General features: G+C 49.1%; 5 protein-coding genes across 5 annotated transcripts; 2 read left to right on the forward strand and 3 right to left on the reverse strand.

The window, feature by feature from the left end:
• Positions 1-439: 439 nt before the first annotated feature.
• J7T55_011275 (uncharacterized protein) lies at positions 440-6,949 on the forward strand (the record flags this gene model as incomplete). Its single annotated transcript, XM_053133162.1, has 7 exons — positions 440-741; positions 793-1,078; positions 1,221-1,760; positions 1,819-2,766; positions 2,833-3,042; positions 3,108-6,812; positions 6,887-6,949. The coding sequence occupies 7 exons, from the start codon at positions 440-442 to the stop codon at positions 6,947-6,949; spliced, it is 6,054 nt and encodes a 2,017-aa protein (XP_052988947.1).
• A 195-nt stretch (positions 6,950-7,144) lies between these two features.
• J7T55_011276 (Conidial yellow pigment biosynthesis polyketide synthase) lies at positions 7,145-8,550 on the reverse strand (the record flags this gene model as incomplete). The annotated part of the gene is made up of 2 exons (XM_053133163.1): positions 7,145-7,183; positions 7,471-8,550. 2 exons carry the CDS (start codon positions 8,548-8,550, stop codon positions 7,145-7,147), a joined length of 1,119 nt encoding a protein of 372 aa, XP_052988948.1.
• Positions 8,551-10,207: 1,657 nt separating this feature from the next.
• On the forward strand, positions 10,208-11,263 carry J7T55_011277 (uncharacterized protein; the record flags this gene model as incomplete). Its single annotated transcript, XM_053133164.1, has 1 exon — positions 10,208-11,263. The coding sequence occupies one exon, from the start codon at positions 10,208-10,210 to the stop codon at positions 11,261-11,263; it is 1,056 nt and encodes a 351-aa protein (XP_052988949.1).
• A 701-nt stretch (positions 11,264-11,964) lies between these two features.
• J7T55_011278 (uncharacterized protein) lies at positions 11,965-12,894 on the reverse strand (the record flags this gene model as incomplete). Its single annotated transcript, XM_053133165.1, has 1 exon — positions 11,965-12,894. One exon carries the CDS (start codon positions 12,892-12,894, stop codon positions 11,965-11,967), a length of 930 nt encoding a protein of 309 aa, XP_052988950.1.
• A 1,080-nt stretch (positions 12,895-13,974) lies between these two features.
• Positions 13,975-22,568, reverse strand: J7T55_011279 (uncharacterized protein; the record flags this gene model as incomplete). Its single annotated transcript, XM_053133166.1, has 2 exons — positions 13,975-14,007; positions 14,151-22,568. The coding sequence occupies 2 exons, from the start codon at positions 22,566-22,568 to the stop codon at positions 13,975-13,977; spliced, it is 8,451 nt and encodes a 2,816-aa protein (XP_052988951.1).
• Between the last annotated feature and the right edge of the window lie 467 nt (positions 22,569-23,035).

Genomic DNA, 23,035 nt, shown 5'->3' on the forward strand with positions numbered 1-23,035 from the left:
ACTAATTAGAATCTAACGTTATGGTCGGTAAATAAACATGAGTCCTGCGGTACAATGGTTCTACTCTTTAGCCGTGAACGATTTCTTTGACGGACTGCCAGCTGGGTAAGCACTACCAGCAACAATATCTCAAAGACAACCTCAGTATCGAATCAGTAAGCTTACCGTTACATGAATCACAAAATTTCTAAACTTTCAACAGAAAAATAATCTATCAATACAACAGGCTATTCTCAGAAACAGCCTCGTTACAGGAAACACCTCCGATAATGACATGTTTGTTGATACGTAGGTACCTAGGTGACCAAGGGGATAGGGGATGAAAGTAATAGCTGGCAGTCACCCCAATTTGTGTCGATGCCTCATAAATTATCCTTTACTTCAATCTTTTTTGCGGCACCTCTTGTCGAATCACGCAGAATCAACTTCAACAGTCGCAATGGCAGCTTCAACACCTTCCAACCACTTACTCATCTTTGGGGATCAATCCGTTGAGAAATTGACGGCAATCCAAGCCCTTGTACATAGCTCAAAGTCTGATCCAGCTGCCAGGAGGTTCTTGCAGGACGCGATTGATGTCATTCAGCTCGAATTTAGTCGACTGGGACCAGGAGAACATGGTTGGCACAGGACCTTGGACTCTCTTCTGGGAATCGCAGAGGAGTACGACGCTTCAAATGACGACAACATCATTGTCTCAACCGCATTGGCATGCTCTGGAAGACTGGGACAGCTCATATGGTAAGCCCTTCTGGTCTCCCCGGATTTGTACAGCATCTAAAAAGGTGACAGTTACGCCCATGATGATCCGACCACCCTCGGCTCGACCCTGAAGCCAGTCGATGTCATCGCTCTATGCGGAGGTCTCCTTCCGGCGGCCGTCGCAGTGGCAGCCCAAGATACCAGCGAGCTATTCCCACTAGCCCGGGAGATTCTTTCTGTGGGCATCAGGCTAGCTGCCCAGGTCAATCGACATATGAAATTGATCGACCAGTCACCAGAAAGTTGGGGAATAACATACACTGGAATTTCATCTGTCACTGTTCGGGATATTCTAGATAAGTTCCATGAATATCACGTGCGTTCGAAGTTGTCAATGCTCCCCAGATTTAAATCCTGACTAGTGCTGTTAATAGGGCATTCCTGAATTTAGAAGAGTCACCATCGGAGTAGAAGCCAGGGATTGGCTTACTCTAATCGGTCCTCCACCCTCTCTGCAGCAATTGACATCTTGGTCACCGGAGATCAGGAACGCCTCCCATATCCGAACTGAGGTTACGGGTCCCATTCATACCAAACACGCGCCAAAGATCGACGTTGACAAAATTCTTGGGAATTCGCCCCTCTTGCGCCACCCAATCGATCTCGCCAAAGCACGGATGTTTTCGCCAAGCTCGTGCAAGCAATATGTTCACCTGACACTGGGTGATCTCCTGGGGGAGATTCTGGAGGATATTGCGCACAATGTTCTCCGCGTCACTGATTTGGTCCACACTTGCGTGTCCACGCTAAACGTGACAAAGGATGTCACACTGTCAGTGATGGGCCCAACGAATCATTTGGCTGCCGTCAAGATGGCTTTGCAAGCCAAGGGGGTTAAATACCAAGTCCGACCACCGGTGGCAACGTCCCAGAGCGAGAACAGCCGTGGTGGTTCTGACCTCATTGCAATCGTAGGAATGGCGGGAAGGTTTCCTGGCAGTGAAACAGTGGATGGCTTTTGGGAAGATCTCATGGGTGGGAAGTGCCACATAAAGGAGGTATGAACTATCCAGCAGAAATTTGACAAGTAAGATGCTTACAAGTGTCACCCAACAGGTCCCAAAAAGCAGATTTGACCTCGACAGCTGCTATGATTCCAATGGAGAGGAGAAGAACTCGACCACTGCGAGACATGGTGCTTGGATCGATAAACCAGGCTTCTTTGACTACCGACTCTTCAACGTGTCGCCACGAGAAGCCGCGCAACTGGACCCAGGCCACCGGTTACTTCTCATGGTCGCTTACGAGGCACTACAAGCTGCCGGTTACTCGCCGAACAGCAGCTTGGCAAATGGAAGCTCCAGAATCGCCTCCTATTTTGGTCAAGCTGCGGATGAGTGGCGAGAGATTCTTAATCAGAAAGGAGCCGATATTTATTACGTCCCTGGTTTCAGTCGAGCCTTTGGTGTTGGCCGGCTCAATTTCCATTTCAACTGGAGTGGCGGCGCTGTCTCGCTTGACACGGCCTGTTCGACCAGCTCGACAGCCGTCAATCTTGCGAGGTCAGCCCTGATAGCACGCGAGTGTGACATGGCATTAGCTGGCGGCTACTCAGTCATCAACTCACCCACCGTATTCTCAGGGCTGAGCAGATCGGGCATGTTGTCCACCACAGGCGGTTGCAGAACCTTTCATGCCGATGCCGACGGGTACGCCCGGGCAGAGGGTGCCGGAGTCGTCGTGCTCAAGAGACTAGAGGATGCTGTTTCCGACAATGACAATATCCTTGCTGTCATCAGGGGGTCGGCTAGAATGCACAGCCCTACCGCGGATTCCATGACCCACCCGAGTGCTGCGTCCCAGCAGATGGCCTATAATGAAGTCTTGCGGCAATCCGCGTTGAGCGCGGACGAAATTGCTTATGTGGAAATGCATGGAACAGGCACACAAGCTGGTGATTTTGAAGAGATGAGTTCCGTGATCAACACGCTTGCCACACGACGAAAGCGAGATAACCCTCTGACTGTCGGCGCCGTGAAGGCTGCCGTGGGCCATGGGGAAGGCGTAAGTACCCTACCATATTGGACTCCGCTGGAGAGTACAAGTAGACTGACTTTGAATGTGCTATAGGCGGCCGGTGTCACATCACTCATTAAAGCGATTCTGATGCTGAGAGAGCGTGAGATACCCTCTCAGCCTGGTTGGCCCTTTACACTCAACCCGAATTTCCCACCTTTGGCCCAACACAATGTCAGAATATCGACCAAGACCAGCCCCCTGAAGCCGAGCCCCAACGGTGACAAGAAAATCAAGCTGCTTGTCAACAGCTTTGATGCCTCGGTACGTAGAATGATGATACAATGTTATATTTCGAAGAACTCAACGCGCTAACTTGGCTCTCCCAGGGAGGTAATACTGTCATAGCCATTGAAGAAGCCCCATCCCGTCCGTCGAAACGCAAGGATATCCGAGCTTGGCATACAGTAGCCATATCCGGCCGAACAGCAAAGTCTTTGCATGGCAACCGTGAGAGACTTCTGGATTATCTTGAGAGACATCCCGATACAAAGCTGGCAGATTTAGCCTACACGACTACCGCCCGTCGGGTACACGAACAGCTTCGTGTAGCCTACACTGGGGATTCCACCAAGAGCCTCATCAGCCAGCTACGACAAGATACGAGCAAACAGTCCAACGTACCAAAAACAAGTTTCAGGCCTCGAAAGTGTGTTTTTCTCTTCACTGGCCAAGGGTCACATTATGCCGGCATGGGGGCTGGACTGTTTCGAGAATGCCAACAATACCGGGAGGCTCTAATGTCGTACCAAGATATGGCTACCATGATTGGGCTGCCATACTTCATTGACATAATATCGGATCCCAATGTTGATATGTCTAGGCAGTCGACAGTCAAGGTCCAAGTTGCCCTGACGGCTCTGGAGCTGGCTTTGGCGCACCTCATGAAGTGCTATGGCATTACCCCGAGTGTTGTTATCGGGCACAGCCTTGGCGAGTACACAGCACTCTGTGTTGCTGGTGTTCTGTCTGTCAGTGACACACTGCTCCTGGTCGGCAACCGAGCAGCTCTCATGGAGAAGCACCTTCATCCCAACACCCACGCCATGGTGGTGGCAAGCGTGACGGAGCAACAACTTGAGAAATGCTTCAGTGAGCTGAAACTTGACTCGTGCCAAGTCGCATGTTTGAACGCTCCATCGATAACAGTAGCCAGCGGGAAGGTGGACGATATCGAAAGAGTCAAAGCCCAACTAGGGACAGAGGGTGCAAAGACAACGCTACTGCGTGTGCCTTATGGCTTCCATTCCGACCAAGTGGAGCCAATACTAGAGGAGCTGCGACAAATCTCCAGAAGAACGAGATTCCTGAAGCCCGATATTCCAATCGCCTCGACTCTGTCAGGAAAGATTGAGAGAGAAGCAGATGTATTCTCCGATGATTACCTGACACGCCAAACTCGTCAAAAAGTCGACTTTGTAGGAGCACTTCGAGCATGTGAGGCAGCGGGATTCTGCGAAGATGACTCTCTGTGGCTGGAGATCGGACCTGAACCTATCTGTTTGGGACTCGCTCGCAACACTTTGCATATCACTGCATCCCGAACTCTCCCAGCATTAAAATCCGGCGAGAGCAACTGGAAGACGATCTCTTCGATTTTGAAGCGAGCCTACGAGTCGGGTATATCAGTCAACTGGGCCGAGGTCCATAAGGGGTTCAAAGAATCGCTGACAGTATTGGACCTACCCTTTTACGCTTTCGATTGTCAAGACTTCTGGGTGCCTTATGTGAAGCCAGAGTACGTTACGGAGTCTTCGAGACAGGCCGATCCGGCCCAGGCGGCGAAGGCTCGTCAGTTTCTTACAAACTCTATCCAACACGTGGAGGATGAAACGGTAGAGGGTCAAACGATCAAAGCCGTTTTCGTCTCAGACATCTCCGATCCATTTCTTCTCAAAGCCATCCAAGGGCATGCTGTCCTTGGCCACACGATCTGCTCCCTAGGTGTTTTCCACGACATGGCACTTACTGCTGCCAAATATGTCTACGGCAAGCTACACAACCAGGCCGAGCCACCAACCATGTGTATTCGTGGAATCAACATAACGCAGGCACTCAGCGTTGCCGATACGCCTATTGACTCGGTAATTCGTGTCAATGCTTCCTACCATGCAACTGAGAATGGCGCCCACATCCAGTTCTACTCCCAGACAGGAGACAAGACCTCACTTCATGGCGAATGTCGAGTCGTTTTCGATGCCGGTCCTATGTGGAAGTTAGACCCACCTCAATCATTTCTTCTGGCCTCCAGAATCAACTGGTTGAAAGAACAAGCGAGATTGAGAGGAGCGCATTTGCTCCTCAAGCCCATCATCTACCAACTTTTCTCAAATGTTGTCACCTACTCTTCAACGTACCAATCGTTAGAAGAAGTCACCATGGATACTAATTGCAACGACGCTATTGCTACAGTGAGAATTCCAGAAGTATCTGAGCTGGGAAAATACCACTTGAGTCCCTACTGTGCAGATGCTTCTGTACAGCTCACTGGATTCGTCCTGAACTCGGGCTTGAAATATGCAAAAGATCTCGTCTGTTTGGCTACTGGATTTGACTACTGGCAATCCACCAAAGGCCTCTCAGCCGGCAAGACGTATACGGTTTATGCCTGTCTGCAGGATACTCCCAACAGTCATCTCGTCCAGGGCGATTGCTACGTCTTCGAAGATGACGAGATGGTCCAGGCCACTAGGGGGATCAAATTCTTGAAGCTCAACAGAGTTGCCGCAAGTGGGCTTCTAGGGAACCCGGAGGCCACGCACAAAGAGCCAAACAAAACTCGCTTGGAACTTGTAGGCCAGGCCACAGAGCTATCTCGGACTCGTGGCATCCCTAGAGCACACAAAGACACCATGACTGAAAATCCCCAAACATGGCCGGAGTCATTGGATACAACCGAAAGGCAAACAGACATTGATGCTGAAGCTTCTGCTGTCAACATTGCAGAAAAGGTCAACCTGATGCTCTCTATCGTTGCTAAAGAAAGTGAATACGACATAAATGAGATGACGGACGATACAGTATACACGGATCTTGGCATCGACTCAGTCATGGCAATCAACATTTTAGCGAAGCTGGCTAGCCAAGCAGACATGCAACTCCCGGCAGCTTTCTTCCTGGAGAACAAGACGATTGGGGACTCCAAGCAGGCTCTGCGAGATCTACTCGGCGGTGAAACGGAAACTTCCTCCCCAGGGACTGCTGTGGACGAGCAGACATTGTTTTCTGTCGCCCGAAGTTCGGAAACTGCACAGCTTTCTCCTTTAACATCTTCTGTCTCGTCAACGCTCAGGCATGGTTCAATTACGGTATCAAGCGAGTTGACATTGGAAGAAGTCAATCCACCAAAAGTTGATGAAATACCGGAAAGAAGAGATCAGAGCTCTCCAGAACATTTTGAACCAGGACTTGTCTGCAAGGTCATACAGCATCAAGGAGGCCGGTCCAAAGACTCCAACAAGCTATTTCTTGTGGCAGACGAGACAGGGTCAACACTCGAGTTTATCCACCTCCCTAAATTGGATGCAAACGTTGCAGTCTACGGCGTTGAGTCTCCACTAAGCGAGAACGTCGAAGACACCGAAGTCACATTCGAAGAGCTGACGAGCATCTATCGGGCGGCGATCCAAAAGGAACAGCCTTCAGGACCGTACCTCATAGGTGGGCTTTCCGCAGGAGCCATCATCGCGTATGAGGTTGCCCGGCAACTCTTGGAAGCCGGAGAGAAAGTCCAAGGATTACTGATCCTGGACTGTGATTCCACCAGGATTGATATCCCAAGTACGCAGGCCGCTGACACAGATGTGCCCATGTTCTCGCTCGCAGGGCCAGGTCAGAGAGAACATATCGAAAAGATAATCTCACTCTGCGATTCATACCAACCCAGGGCCTTGTCCAAACCGAATGGCCCAAGATTCAGCGTGCAGGTCTTCGCGAAAGACCAGCCAGCTAGCTCTAAGTGGCAGGATCTCATTCCTGGCTTGCGCACGCAAGAAAGTGATATTGAGAGCGGCTCATTTCTGGAGTTCTCCTCGGTAAGATCCCTTTCACAACAGATGTGCCTTTTCATATTGGTGATCATCAGCTAATATCATTCACCTTTCATCAGATTGCTTCACTTGGCAAAATTTGTCAACAGGTGTTGAGTCAAATGAAGGAGGATCAAGATTGAGTGACTTGAACAATGATATTGGCATCTTGTCTTACAGTCAGGGCGGTCATCAAATAAAGGTTGAACGAGTAATCTAGCCTGGGGGAAAAAAAGGATATATCAAGGTATAATGGAGTCTTGAAAGATTTGTATCAATTTGAAAATAGAGTAGCCGAATCATCTTTTGTCAAGAAGTCGCGTGGGGCCACAACCGGACTAAACAAGGCCAGTGTCACCTGCGACAGCTCTGGCAATCTATGGTGAGATGTTAAGGGGCGAAGCTCAAAGACCTTTTGGGAAAAAACGGAAGTGGTGCTTTATGAAACCTTGTAGTATTCTTCCGGGATCAGACGGATATTCAATGCCCGGTCCTCCAACTTTCCAAATCATTCTGGAAAGCTTCACGTAATAATTGCGCAAGATGAGTCACCTGTTGCCCTCGTGTCAATTAAGACCAGACCTTGCACCTTGCCTGGCCAGTGTTGGGGCCGTCTTTGGGTGTTAAGCTGTGGGAGCCAAAGAAGAAGTGGTCGATCACTTACGTATGGCTTGTGGACAATATTAAAGTGGTTTCCCGGCATGGTGGCAATGAAGATTTTGCTCAATCCTGCGAATAGCGTCTCCCAGCCATTCGGACCGAGGTCGATCCGCTGCTCCAGTAGAAACCGAGTGACCTGAACACCGCAATCCAGTCCCGTTTGCGCAGCTCCACCATGTGGTAGGACGGCATCTGTCGCCCAGATGATATATACGTCAGGAGCTGCTTTGACAGGAATCGCAGACATTCTGGTGGGCTTGTACCGTTCTACAGCTCGTAGGGTAACCTCGAAGTGATCAATGAGCCATTTTGGGGTTTGGTTTGTGTCTTGGTCGCCCATGAGCTGGTGGGAAGAAAGATATCGGACGACATCCAGTGGCAGCGTCTCGAACTTGGTCCTGCACGGAGAATCAATAAGAATAATCTTATCCACGACTTCTCGTTCGGATTGAAGATATTTCATGACTTCGAAAGCGTAGTATCCCCCTGCAGACCAGCCGCCCAGCGTGTAGGGCCCGTGTGGCTGGATCTTCTGGATTCCTCGAGCCCAAATGGCAGCAAGATCCTCAACTGTACATTTATATTCGCTAGGATCTGCCAGAAACGGGCTATGCATGGAGTACAGACAACAATCTGGGGCTGGTGCCGACAAACGAGCGTAGGCCATCGCCGAACCGCTGCCATCAGGCAGTAGAAACATGTTCCTTGAATCCTTGGTTGGGTTTCCTCGAATCAAAACTGGAAATGCGACATGACTTTTCGGCTTGGGCTGAGGCCTTGTCTCTTCGTCTTTGACTGTTGCTTTCGCTGTCGTCGTCGCGATCGTCGTCGTCGCGGCAGCATGAGAGTCGAGAATGTGCTGTCTAAGGTGCCCAACATCGCCAGTCTTCTGGAATATGTCTTCGGGGAGTTGCAGGTCCAATTTCTGTGAGATCGTGCGGACAATTACACGCCCTAATATCGGATCGATGCCAAGTTGGGAGAACGGAACGTCTGCATCTTGTAATTCGTCTACTTCGATACCAAGTTCTCGAGCAATGATCTCTTGGATCTTGTGAAAAAACTCTTGCGGGGTGACTTCCATTGCAATCGGTTGCTAGAAATGACGTGGGAGTGTGGGTAGGGGACAAAGAGAGACATGCGAAAACTCGCCTGTGTTGGGAGTTCTGCAGGAGATCGTACAAGGCTCAATCCCTCGGGGTTTTCAATCTTCTGGGGACTTTTCCTCACTCTGGTTTGAACTTTTTACGAACAGATAATGATGGAAACGAAGCAGCAACCGCCAACGTAGCAGCATGGTACGATATCGGGCTTGTTCTGCCATGCGCTACCTGCCCAGGTACCTAGGCAACACGGACGAGATACATGATCTTTTTTTAACATTGCGTGAGGCGCTAGCAGCTTTGCCTTGAGGAGGTGTGTGTTAACATGTCTTGTACGTCCTATATCAATGGAACGCTACAAATTGAGTTTGTGTTGCACTCATCATACCTACATCCTCGCTGCTCTCGCATGGATGGGCCGGCAGATGCCTTGAGCCATTCTTTGCAGGCTGATGCCGGTATGTATCATCAGGTCATTATAGGGACCTTAATATAAGGCGTGGATATCAAATAATCGTCAGGGTGGATCTAATAGATGCTGATGCTAGCAGCCCCGTTGATTTTGTATTCTCTCGTCGATCCAGGAAAATCTCCTCTGCTCTGCGAATTACGTCTCTGCATAGAGTTTTCTGTGGCCGAGCCGAGCACTCATTAGCGTCGATTTAGTTCTCGGTGTACGTGAGTCTAACAGCTTAACTGCCAGCCTTGTTCATTTCGAGGCGTCAATCCAATGCGATCAATGTATGAAGGTATTCTAGCATATGGCTGAGCAGGTGGAAACAGATATACAGCTATTACATCAGATCCGGTGACAACCTCTTTTAGATCCACCCTCTCAATTTGTTCGAAGTGTGATTCTCACGGGTGATAAGAGTGCCAACGCGGCCCTACGTATATGCATGAGCTTATTCGGACAAGAGGCTTCTTGTTGCATATCTAGTTGTTCTATGCTAGTGTGACATACAGGCATCTTTGCATAGACTCGACACGGTAAGGAGGGTATCTCTGTGCTGACATGCTTTGGATAAACTCTGTGCTGACGCGCCCTGAACATACGCTGAACTAATGTGCTTCGGATAAACTCCGTGCAATAAGGAGGGTGTCTCTGTGCTGACGTGCGTTATGTGATTTCCATGCAGGAAGGGGGGTATCTTTGTGCTTACGTGCTTTGAATATACTCCTTGCAGCACGGATGGTACCTTTGTGCTGACGTACTTGGGATAAACTCTGTGCAATGAGCAGGGTGTTCTTGTGCTGACATATTTCAATCCAAGTGATACTTTTGTACTGGTATGTTGAAGATACAACCTACATGGTGAAAAGAATATTTCTATTGGTGTTCTTAAATAGATTATTAACGAAAACGCTTGTAGCCTGATTTGTATGATGAACAAACTATTTTCGAATTTCTTTTTAATTATTTATTCGAAGTACTGCTTGTTAGCGATCTAACGCATTTTCTATTCCACGCTATTAAATTTCTTCAAAACATATCTTCATTTTAGAACCTAAGCTGATGGAGTTTGTGTACTTTTTTCAACAACTGCTCATTTGAACGGCACCTTTCGTCCAGAAGATAATCGATTCAATCTTTGTAGTCGTATTACGATCTCAAATTCCACGAACTTCGATTTGAACATGACTATCCAACGAATTGATACCCACGCGCACTTTCTGCCTCCTTCTTACAGACAGGCCTGCATCGAGGCCGGCTACGGCAAGCCTGATGGTATGCCGGCATTACCGGTGAATACAAGTCACTCTGCAATTCAATTAGACGAGATGCTAATCAGAGGAAAGAATTGGAGTAAAGATGGCCATCTGGAGTTTATGGAGAAGGCAGGCATTGCAAAGTCCATCCTGAGCATCTCATCTCCTGGAACACATTTAATCCCGGACGATGATGATCTCGCCCGACGAGTGACCAGGGAATGCAATGAGTTTAGTGCCGAGTTGAAGCGGCAGCATCCAGACAAGTTTGGCTTCTGGGCGTCTTTGCCCCTACCTGATGTCAAAGGCAGCCTGGAAGAACTCGCCTACGCTTTTGACGTGCTGAACGCCGATGGAGTAGCAGTCAAGACGAACATGCATGGCGTCTATATGGGCGATCGTGTCCTTGATCCTGTCTTCGAGGAACTGAATCACAGACGTGCCACGGTTTTCATCCATCCTACCAGCCCGTGCATTGGCGATGGTCACACGGCCCACGCTGCAAGCCCGCTGAGCCATTACCCCAACCCGATGTTTGAGTTCTTCTTCGATACTGCGCGGGCCGTTATCAACATGTTTATGACAGGATTCGTGGATAGATTTCCAAAAATCACAGTCATCATATGTCACGCCGGTGGAGCTCTACCCCCACTTATCGAGCGTATGGCCAATGTTGCCACTGCCGTCTTGGGTCATCCCATCGAATTCAATACCGAAGCAGTCAAGCACATCTTTGAACGTCAATTTTACTTCGATCTAGCTGGCTACGTATTTCCAGATCAAATCCATGGCATTCTAAGATATGTAAACGCGAGTCGGTTGTTGTATGGAACGGATTATCCATTTACACCTGGGAGTGGTGCTCTTGGAATGAGTCGCATAATGGACACAGAGCTGTCACGGGTATTCCCAGATGAGGACGATTGTAACGCAATTCTCGCTGAAAATGCAGGGAGGTTGTTAGAAAAGACGAACAGAATATAATGTTCCTTACTCTCTATCAGAATGATCACCAGTATATTTCCAGTGGCAATTCTTTTGTCAATTAATGTTGCTTTTGTTTCTGTGTTGCGGTGTTTGGACAGGCAGATCACGGTATGACGAAAGATGCACGAATTGTCGCCGAACAATGCGACAGCGATACCTTCGATGGAATGACAGCATATGCGTGCCACAATCTTCTCAATGCGCGTGGAAAGCGTGTCGATAATGTAAGTCGGAAGAAAGGGTTTGGGGACACGGAAACTTAAAAGTGGGCACAGCAGGGCCATCAAAAGCTGAAGGTTAAGAAGCAAGAAAGCCAAGGCAGCGAATCTTGTATGAATGACAGATGAGGCAGAAGCCAAATCCAAGGCATAACATAGACATAGAGTGTGAACCAAAGATTTGAATTCTGAGTTTTAATCTATTGACCTCTGAAAAAGAACTCTTTTGTCAATGGTGATAAATATTTTGATGACAGGTTTTCATGATTAAAAGGTCTTACATTTTTAGGATGTGACATAGATCACAATCTCACTGAGAAATTGAACTCGTAACAGGCTGTGTGATTGGAATGCCAACATTGAATGACCAATATTCTATAGTTGAGGCTATCAGGATGTCCGAAATGTTGAAAATTCTAAGCTACCCGACACCATAGTGACTGGAGCTTGTTTCTGAAATATGCATACTAGCTTCTCAGTCTAGTTAACCATGGCCAAATTTTGTTTGATGTACTCCTCAACGGTGGTCATAATAATGTTTCGTTGGCCGTTGAGGGTCTTGGTCAAATCCCATGATATTCCTTTCCCATCGCCGAAGATACACTGATACTTATACCATAGATTGCTTGGGTTGTTCGCAAGCCTATCTTTAAGAAACCGCAAGTCCCACTCTTCTCGGCTAAAACTCCCGTGAAACACTTCCTCCAAAATATCTGCTAGTTTTCCATACGAAATGGTGTCTCCTCCAATGTAGACCACCTCATTCAGTGTTCCATCCGGTACGAAAACCATCTCAGCTGTCAAGCGACCAATGTCCCGCGGTGTTGATACTGTGACTCTATTTTCCCAAGATCCTAAGGCACGAATGATTTTGTTCTCAATGTCGACTACTCCGAAGTCACTGATAAACAAGTAACTCATAAACAGTCCTGTTGATATTATGGTCCATGTCGTGCGAGTCTGGGACCGTAGCAATCGCCGGACCTGCAACATCTCATCAAACAAGTCCTGGGCGCTGCCCTCCCCAATTGCTTCATAGTCAACACCGAATTGCCAGGGGAAGTATCGCGGAACACCGGCCTGAAGTGCAGCGGTGGCAGACTTCAGCTGCGTTCCTTTCGGTAAACCGTATCCACCTGCCTGGATAACGACGTCGTAGTCCTTGAAAATGACCGAGAGCTGAGAGGTATCATCATCAACGAAATTCCCAGGCACAAGCCTCGCACCGAGGGACTTCAACTCGGTGTTGGAGCGTTGCTTCTCAGGAGTGGGAGAGGTGATGGAATCCGGACGAAGTAAGACGGAGAAATTGGCATGTGGAGGCTTAGAAGGATGACTTGCGAGGGCTGCGAGGATAGCTGTGCCCAACTCGCCGGCTCCGACTATGAGGATTGACTTCACAGATGACATTTCGAGTTTCGTGTCTTGGGCTGTCTGGTTTGCTTGATGTACACGATCGTTGTAGCAAGCAAAGGGATGCGCGTGTAGCTCTTCTGTTATACAGAGCGAGTACTGAGTGTACGCCACAGCTAACACGCCAAGCAATCCTTCGGGCGCTGTGTCCGCCCAAGGTGCAGGGGTCCAATTATTAATGCTCGAGGATTTGGTAAGCAGTAACTCGGCTCTAAGGATTGCTAAACTCCTCGCAACACAAACCAGTCCCTCCATGTTTCCGATTCCGACTGTGTCACTCTCCGCAACTTGTACAACGAAACGACGAATAGCAAATGCAATGCTTATCGTATGACGGGCCCATCCAACTCTTCCACCACGAATATTGAGGAAGACAGGTAATCAAGCTTAATTTTGCTTCATATTGACATGGCTGACCACACTTGAGCATAAGACCCGCTTGCTCTGTCCTGACCATGGGAAGAATACTCAGACGGATTTATTCAATCACACAAGTGTACCATTGTAATTATGGGTACGAAGAACCTGCCAAAAAGACTGTATAGGTTGGTGCAATGCTTGTGTCACAACAATTCGCCATTATCAAATGATTTGAAGTATATGCCCATAGGGCTTGAGACCCAGACCAAACCTGTCGATGAAACGGTGTTTCCTAAAGCCTGTGGAATGTGAAACCAAATGTAGTGCATTCAAAAGGTTTGGAGAGTTTCTGAGACTGAGTCCAGTCGTTTGCTTATGATCATTACCACAACGATTAAGCTACACTCAAAGGCTTCTTTGCGTACTCAATTATTGTTTTTAAAAAGTGGTTAGTGAGTAGAAGCCACGAAATTGACATAATTCGATGCGCATATATGAAAGTGAACAGATGTAAATCCTTCATTTCGGAACTTTTCAAAACCATACTATTATAAAATATTGCTACTCCTTTAAATAATCACCCAATTAACACGGTTTTGTGGGAAACCAAAACTCCGCTAGTAATACAAATTAAGAGTCCGAGCAAGGGAAATTTATGTGTCTCGCCGCAGGAATCAAACCTCCATCACCACTGGACTCTCCAAGGTCACACGACTACTACTGCCAGTACTCCGACTTTGACCACTCGAGCTGAGCGCGGAGAATCCGCGAGTCATAGCTGGACGACCAACCCGCCGTAAATTGTGCTCGAGGTTTCTCATGTTGGTCTGGACTTGTCGCTCACCTTGGGCCTTGTATAGTCGCTGCCTAGTATAGTGAACTAGTTGGCCTACCCACAGCATCTGCTCGTGCTCACGGAGGTATCTATCACCATCAAACTTGCGTAGAACGGTGTTCCGCATATTGAGACCGAGAGCGCGTCGAGACTTATACTGATCGTACATCCTTTGCTGGACTTGCGCCACCTGCTCACTGGTAGGACGGTCGGGAAGACCGTGAACAAACTCGCCGCCATTGTCGGTCGCAAAAGAGGACCATTTCCCGCAGACAGCAAGCATTTCAATCTGTGCACGGGCCAGGTCTCGCGGTCTGTTGGGCAAAATGACCTCGCCGTACAGTTTTTCGGCGTCATCTGGGTCTTGTAGGACGAGTTTCGTAGCACCCACATCCGTACATACGATGGGAGCCCCTGTCAGCGCAGCCTCGCCGATAGCTAAAGGAAGGCCTTCTGATATACTCGAGTTCATGAACAGCCACGTCTTTTCGAGCACCGCCTTGGGACTACCGTAACCTTGGAAGAGAACTCTGCCGTGGAGGCCCTTGGAGGCGAGGAGCTCCTGGCACTCGACCGTATACGATGGGGCACGATCGAGACCGCCGTATATCTCGAGATGGTAGTCGTCGAACTTCCATTCGTTGATAATAACGTCCGCAGCAAGAAGAGCGGTTTTGATGTCTTTTACGTATTGGACGTGGCTCAACATAGTGACGGTTGGCTTCTTGTTGACAAGTTCCTTGAAAGGCTCAAAATTATCCATGTTACAGATTCCGTTGACAATGGGGTCTATCTTTCGACGGTAGAGCTCACGTGCCCCGAGTGTACCTTCTTCCGTTCCAAGCTCGACTTCCCATCCAGGATTGAAGTAGTTGGTGCAAGGCAATACGACGTCTGCGTGGTATAAATTGAGTGTAGCTGCGACTCGCATCATTGCAATTAGTGAATTTTGCACAAAAGGCTTGTGGCTGCACAGCGAAGCGCTGAGGTAACCCAATGACTCTCTCCAGATGACACAATGGTCCCAAACCTGAAAAGTGCAACCGCGCTTGATTTTGTACAGGATGCCGTAAAGCGCCCCTACCGAGTGGTGTGTAGCCTGAAATACAGTCGGGACCGAGTCGGGGATCTTGAGAGAAAAGATGTACATGTATCGCATGTAGAGGTCCAGTGTTGCATCGAGCTCCCTCATAGTGGGCTGCTCTATTATCAGAGTGTCTGAGGCCGACCTGATATTTCCACCAAGGTCGTCAGAAAGCCAGAACTTGCGCCACGCCTGTCGAACAATGTCGGAAGTCCACACTTGTCTCCAGTCGCGATGCTCGAAAAATGAGTTGAGGTCCAGGAGCATTTGAGTGACCTCGTGTATGTCCGCCTTCGAGAACCTCTTGGTACGAGCACCCCGGACCATGACCTTCAATATTGGCACGAAGTTCCTTCGAATCTCTTCTTCAGAGACAAGTTGAATTCGTTCCTCGACTTGACCATCGAGATAATTCTCCAGGACGCCGTGGTGGGCAGTGAAGAAGTCGAGACCCCACTGCGCAAGCAGCTTGACGGACTGGACGTTCTTCGTCGTCTGGAACCGCGGCATGCCCAGGTCGTTGGCCACTTCTGCAATGATGTGCCATTTGACTCTGTTCAGATTGTCCACCATGTCTCTGCGACAACAGCTGACACCACCCCCTTCAGTGGGCCACGTACCAGTATCAGTCGCAAGAACGTGAAGACTGGGCCCATTATTATCGCGGCCTACGGTGAGCGCTTCCGTTGACCGGGTGTTGACGACCATGTCACCGGCAGGTCCCATGCTAAATAAATTCGACATCTTGATCGCCAAGAAAGTCCAGCCTCCTACTTCGGGCGCGAGGTCTATAGCGCCCTCGACGGCGTCGACGTGCCGCTTCAAATACTTGACAGCCGATTTGATATCACCTCGGTCGCGTGCTCTCCAATATGGCGTGAGGAGGGGTTCAGACCGAAGACACTGCTCGTCAAGGTGTACAGCAGCCGCCGCATCAATGTCGAAGCTGGCCTTCCACTTCTTCCACAGCGCCTCTCGGTTCTTCCATGTCGTGAGTTTTGTTCGGCGTGAGTCCAGGCCGAGGATACTAAGGAGAAGTGCAGACAGACGACCGCGTTTGCCATGCAAAGCATGCCTGAATCCCCACACAAGGTCCTCTTCAAGGTAACTCGTTCTTGATGGTGGCTTTGCTAGCTTAAATCGATCTTCTAATGCGTAAGTCGGCGTGGGCACCACCTGTCCATCCACAGTAGTAGTAAGGGTAGGATGAGCGTTGTGATGGTATGACCAGTGGGTCTCTTCCGTCTGACCGACTCTGGTCTTAACGACAAGTCGCATGAGATGCTTTGCCGGAAGCCACTTTGTGATGTCGTCTGATCTCCGTCTGGGCTTACTGCCATAAAAAGCCTCGATTTGGACAGGAGTGTCACGTGCATCCTCATATTGGCACTCAAACTGGATCTTGACAACGTCGTCCGATCTACGAGCATAGTAGTAGGTGAAGTTGTAGACCACGCCGCCTATAGTCTGCTCACCGGTAGCAACTCGACCGTGTCTATCATAGAGGCTAGCGGTACTATTAGCGTGTTTCTCTGACCACTCTAGCCGCTTGACGATGGGCATTATAGATGTTTCGGCTCTGTACTCGAAGCTGTGCTCAGCCTTCAGATTTCCATTCTCATATGTCTGTTTTCGCATTAAGCGCTGACGAGGTCCGTAAAACGCGATACCTGTCAAGTTTTGGTCTGTCTTTGGTATTTTAGGGTGATGGCCCTTATAGATTCGCAGGCAAGCCACCTCAGAGTCATGAAAATCCGGTGTCGAGCTCCCCTGCTCAACATCCGCATTCGAATGGCGTACGCGAACAAAACCGGTAAGTGGCTCTAAGGGGTGCTCCACGGAAACTCTGTCACCAAATACCCTTGTGATGTATCCATGACGACTAGCATCGATGAATGGCTGGAGATGGGGACGTTTCATGCGAATGAACCTATCCATCGTGGAGGAGTGCAATATCTTAGCCACGATATAGAACTGAGATAAAACCCAGACGATGGGAACGCGAAGGGGGTTTTTGCGGAGTTCATAGTGAATTTCGCGGTGGAATTCAGGATCAGCCGAGGAGATGACGAAAATGAATTTGCCGATTGAGTTGAGGGTCCCTCCAATGACTCTATCCACCACAGATTCGACCCAGGCCCAGGGAGACAAGCGATGCTTTGGCTGCGCAAAGTCCGATCGATACGTCGTCTCAGTCTTTGTTGGTATATGTGTGCTATCAATAGACTTCGACCGGATCGATGGGGTGGCTGTAGCAGTTGCGGACAGCCAGCCCTGCAATGAGGAGGATGCGGCCAATCTGGCGTGCGCGGTGGCTGGGTGGATGTTGCTGCGCGCAACAAAGGCCAGCGGCTCGAGCTCGCTTGCTGCGCAGTGGTCCTTGAGCCATTGGAGAGTGGCAGGGTCATTGTAGAGGCTGACCTGAGATTCCACATTGGACTCACAACGAGCGTAAATAAACTTGCGCACCGGTTCTGGGAGGCTTGTCCAACAAGTGTCTACATCGAGGCCAAGAGCGGCGTGGTGCAGACTCGAGGCCTGCGTAGATGAATAATCCACATTCTTGATCCACGGAAACAAAGCAGAAGTTAGTGCATCAGCGCTCTCCCGAGAGTATCCAAACCATAGCTTGGATGTTTCTGCTGCAAGTACAGCAGCAAGGTCGTATTCCGACGGGGAGTGAAGCTGAGCACCGCCTTCATATTCAACTACATTAGTGGGCATCACGACGACACCAGTGTCTGGATCGTTGGAATGGAAAGAATCAACCCGGGTTGAAGAAATGAGGTCTTCGTCTACCATCACGACGGTCAGCGACCTGTTCAGCCACTTCTTTGAAGCGATATCCAGGACGTTGCGCCACTGCGGCAGGCCAAAGTCGAGATTGGGAGCAGACGTCTTGTCCTCCGATATATATCGAAGCGTTTCCCAGGCTCTTTTGGTTTTCTCGTCGGCATCGCTGTAGATGACGTTTGTTTTCGATTGCCGCGAGGCTGGGATTGTCGATAGCTCCTTAATGAGTTGTTGCTTTCTTTCGTCGGCAGAAAGCACCTCGTTTTTCTCGTTGTTTTTGACGTCGATAGAGGCGGCTCCACCCGAAAATGTCATGGGTAGAATTTTGGTTTTTGGAAAACTCAGCAAAGCAGCAGACCACGTGGCGGCGTTTAACGCGATAACATCCACGAATCTGAAGTGTGGATAAATGAGTCGAAGTGGGATGCCGGCTCCAAATCCAATAATAATGGCTAATATCGCGGGCTTGAGGGCTGAGTTCATTGCAAACACTCTGTTGTATTGATACCAAAGAAGACCGGCATAACCAGCTGCGTAGGCAGCAAATATTTCGATACCCTCGTCGTCGGGTACAAAAGTCCACACTAGGAGACCGCAGATACCAAACCCAATCATTGTCAGCATGATAATAGAGAGGAAGTAAGACGCATATAGTTTGCGCCTGCTCTTTCTGTCTGAAATATCGGCTTCTTTGAGCATCTTCGTGTCTGTCAGGCTTCCCGAGGTGTTGAGTTGAACAAGAACATAAAGCTGGTAGACCTTGATGTCCATGACGACGGCAGCGATCAGGTATACAGTAAGGGCAAGGGCGATAGCAACCCTAGTCGTGCTCTCCTTGAGGAGAAGCAGACCGATGATCTGTCCGCCACAAAAGAGTTCGACCCAACGGTCGAGTAGTGCAAGGATGAAATATATGAGACCAAAGGCAACCTCAATCTTTGCGTGGCGCCATAGTATAAACGTGTTATGCGGGTGGAGGCCCTTATCGAAGCTTCGAAGCGAATTGAGGCCCACCTTGAGTTGAAGATTCCATGTCGAGGTATACGGTAAGGGCATGAAGGCCTTTGTATATGTCGAGTACCACGTGAGGATAGCGACTGAGAGATGTCTTGCACGAGCAAGCTCTGCCACAAAGGTGTCTGTCGTGGATTTCTCCCAGAAATGCCGTTTTATTTCGATATCCGTCTCGTTAGTAAGCTGTGTTCTGGTAATTTCCATGGCAGTTGGGACCGGAACTCCTTCGAATGTAGAGTGTCTGTCGCCATCGCCGTGTTTCTTAGCATACCATTCCATGATCGCGACATCATCTGGGGTCGGACAGATTCGAAGCCACATGGTCCAGACGGCTAGGAGATCGAATGTTCTCTCCAACAAAATGATGGTAAAAACGGCCAAAACGCTCATGCAGATTGCCAAGTCATATCCCTTAATGCAAGATGTCAAGATTGGGTTGAGAGCGAGGATCAAGAGACAATAGCCGACTCGTGTTCTGCCGGAAGGGAGTGGATGTCCAGACCAGTGCAAAACACAGAGAGCTCCCATGCAGACAAAGTAGGTGGACAAGAATAAAAAGTAGAAGCCGAATATAAGACCTCTCAGGGGGCCAAGAGTTGCTGATATAACTATAAAGCTGATCAAAGTGCCCAATGCGACGAGGTAAAGACCAGAAATAAGGCGTTTGAGCACAAAATTGATCATGGTGGCATAAGTGTTGGCATAAAGGTAGAAAGAGCCGCCTACACCGATAAAATTGGTGATGGCGCCGCAGAATATCAGAGCGCTAAGGAGAGCGAGGGTCGCCATTCTACTCTGCCAGTCCCCCATGTCCGATGAAATGTAAAGGCCTTTTCCATGGAATGTGAGCAGGAGGACATCTATTAGTGCTGGAATCGCAAAGACACCAAAATAAGCCATGGCACGGAAGCTTGTGTGTGCACTGTCTGATGAGCCGTCGATCTTCCTCATGGCTTCCTCATCCACATCCACCTTGGAAGCTTGATATGCTGAGAAGAGGTCGAAGCCGTTGTGGGATTCCAAAGGCGGTTCGTCGCGTTGAAGCTGTGCACGATACTTGTCGAACACTACTTTGCCGAATTGCTGGGGTGAGCAATGGAAAAATGATTCTATATCCGAACCGAGAACCCACATTTCGGAGTAAACAGCTGCCTGGTCTGAATGATTGGCGAATAAAGGAAGCCGATCTGTTGCTTCAAGTATTACTTCGTCCAAGGTCCACTTGCGCAGGGCGCAGAATAGCGAAGTGATGTAAATGTCCTCAGCCATTGTCAGCTTACGGGTGCCGATTACTCCCAGTGGTTGAAGGAGGTCTTTCATGATGTGGCTGTGCTGAGCTCGCAAAGCGTTGTATACCTTGACGGAGACTTCATCGAACAGTGCTATGGCAGCAACTGGCTCAGGGAGTAATTCTGCACCAAACTCAGCGTACCATTCAATGCGGCACTGTACCAATTCAGATGCTGATATATCCCCCTTCAAATAGACATGAGACAATATTTCTTTGAGGCGTTGTGACGACGGTGCGACAAGGAGTAGTCTCCTCAAAAGCTGAAGAACACCATCCGAAAAAGGAGACGCAGCAATCTGAGGGCAGCGTGTCAGATGCTGGAGGACGCGAAGACCCTCGTTGGGACTAAGCTGGGCTATTTCCTCTTCGAGACGCTTGCTGATGCTAGGAACGCGAAGTTTATGGCCGAGTAACTGCGACAAAAGAGCTTCGACGGCAAAACAGGTAGATCGGGGAATCCCGAACGCGGCCATGGCCGTATGCAGCACCAAAAGTTCGAAATTGTGGCTTATCCTGGAAACAAATATCATGGTTCTCCCACTCTCATTACGGCTGAACACCCCGCTGAATCGACAAGGAGTCTCCTGGTTCGTGCTAAAGTCCGGCGCGGGAACGACTAATCCTGTGTCGAGGGTGCGGAAGATCTCAACGCTAGGCGTCTGGAAAGACGAGCTTGAAGGATCGACAGAGAGCCCGCGAATAATTGTCTCAAGAGCGATCCTCTCGATGGATGCCCATTTTTGGCCCTTTTTCATGGCTTGTGAGAGTTGTGCGAACTTATGAGCCAGATCTGCTCTTTCATCATCGGAAGCCCGGTCGAGGCTCTTAAGTCCAGCTAATTTCGACTGCGCTGAGGCGATGATTTCCTTTTGCTCGTGGGTAGGAAATTCGCTGAGCATAAACGTTCCGAGTCCATCTAAGCTCTCTCCCAAGGGGGAAATATCTGCAAAGCTGCCGAGGCGGCTGTTTTGATAAGGCTGAACCTGCCAAGTTGGCACTGTTAATGCATGCTCCGTGATACTCGTACGTTTTATTTCCGCTGTCATGAGTTCTAGCATCACCGATTTTGAATCCTCCATTGGTAGATTAATATTCGACAAGTGTGCCTCTTGGACAATAAATCGATCCGCGTGGTCGGAGGTAGTGATATCAATTTCTTCAACATTTGCCCACAAGCGTTGAGCATCCATAATTTCTTTCGTCTTCAGGTAATCTAAGGCTGCGAGAGGTACCTTGTGCTTTCCATCAAACAAATCTGCATTGTGTAAGGCTTTGTCGGATCCGTTCCAATATTTGATACCATAGAATGAGCACCATCTTTCGCAGCGAATCAGCTCAGCGTTGCTAGCAACCACATCGCCTTGAAACGGGTTGTATACAGCTAAGAGGAAATCGCGGCGAACCATAGTCTGTTTAGAAGCCATTCGAAGAGAAGCGTTGACGTTGATAAGCTTAAAGAAGTCCCTTCGAACTGCTTCGGGCATCATCGACCCGTTTCTGATGATGATACCAGCAGCATCTTGAAGCTGGAGCGATGCATGAGAGTCTTGAAGGAAGTATGGGGGGTTGGTCTCGATGTAGAAAGGGAGGTCGTTAAATATCGCTATCAACGCATTGATACCGCCTGCTGAGAGGTAGTCTTCCCATTGAGCAATGACGACGCCGGTAAACCTGTTGGCTTCTCCCAAAGCTTCAAGGGTGTTCAGAATATCGAGGAAAACAGCCTTTGTGTTTGCTTGGTTGACCTCGCGTTGAATTTCTAGTTGGTTCTTCCCATCGCGCTTCATACGACTTACTCCGATTACCTCTCCCACGTCAAATCTGGCGAGACGAAAGGTGCTTTGGAAAACGCTGGCCGCTCGTTCAACACGCGACGCTTTGGCGTTGACAACAAGAACATCCCAACACGACGTGATCTTGGTGACCTGTTGGTCCGTGACACGGTCTTCATCGAAGTCTCCAAGAAATACACCAAAGCTAGTTTCGGGCGAAAATGTTTTTCTCTTCACTTGTTTGCCGATTTTGGAGATTTCTGCGACCCTGGCGATATCATTTGAGGAGGTGAGCTCGCTGATCGAGACCGTAGTCGACGATTTCTTCTGGCGTCTAGCGTTGATGATCCAATGAAGTATGACGAAAAAGACGTAGACAATGCCTACAGCGATAGCACCGAAAGATACACCTGCAAGCACCCATTGGGACGTCTTCAGAGTCATTCGTTCCCATCCCAGGACCTCATTATGCTCAAACCCTTGCACAGTGAGTGCTGAAGGAGAAGGTGACGCTGCAGACATTGTGGTTTGTGCACGCACTAACTTTCCACCTGGTTGAAAGCAACGCCGACAGTCACTTTAGAAATCTGAGAGGGGGAGCTTAAGCATCAAAAACAAGAACGCCGCTGGAGGCGGACCGGCTGCTGTGTTAGCTCTCTGCTACAGCACCACCAATTTGATTCAAGTCGAAGGGTTATGATACACGGGAAGGATCGAAGCAAAGCCAGACAAGGCCACGGAAATTTTGAAATTCGCGTCTGTCTGTGGTGGAAATGAGGGTCGATAGCATCCTTTGTCTTCTTCTATAAATTCTATCCGGCCAGAACGAATTCCGGTACATGTATACCGCCCCAAGAGGTCGTTGATACCGCATCCGGCATCAATTGACATATGGTACACTAGACTATTAAATCGCATCCCAATATAATAACAGTCTTGTGAAATACCTTCTGGTAACTACTCAGGCCAAGTGATGGTATTCTTCTCGA

This window comes from Diaporthe amygdali (genome assembly GCF_026229845.1).
Source record: "Diaporthe amygdali strain CAA958 chromosome Unknown NODE_35_length_488319_cov_65_809586, whole genome shotgun sequence".
NCBI lineage: Eukaryota > Fungi > Ascomycota > Sordariomycetes > Diaporthales > Diaporthaceae > Diaporthe > Diaporthe amygdali.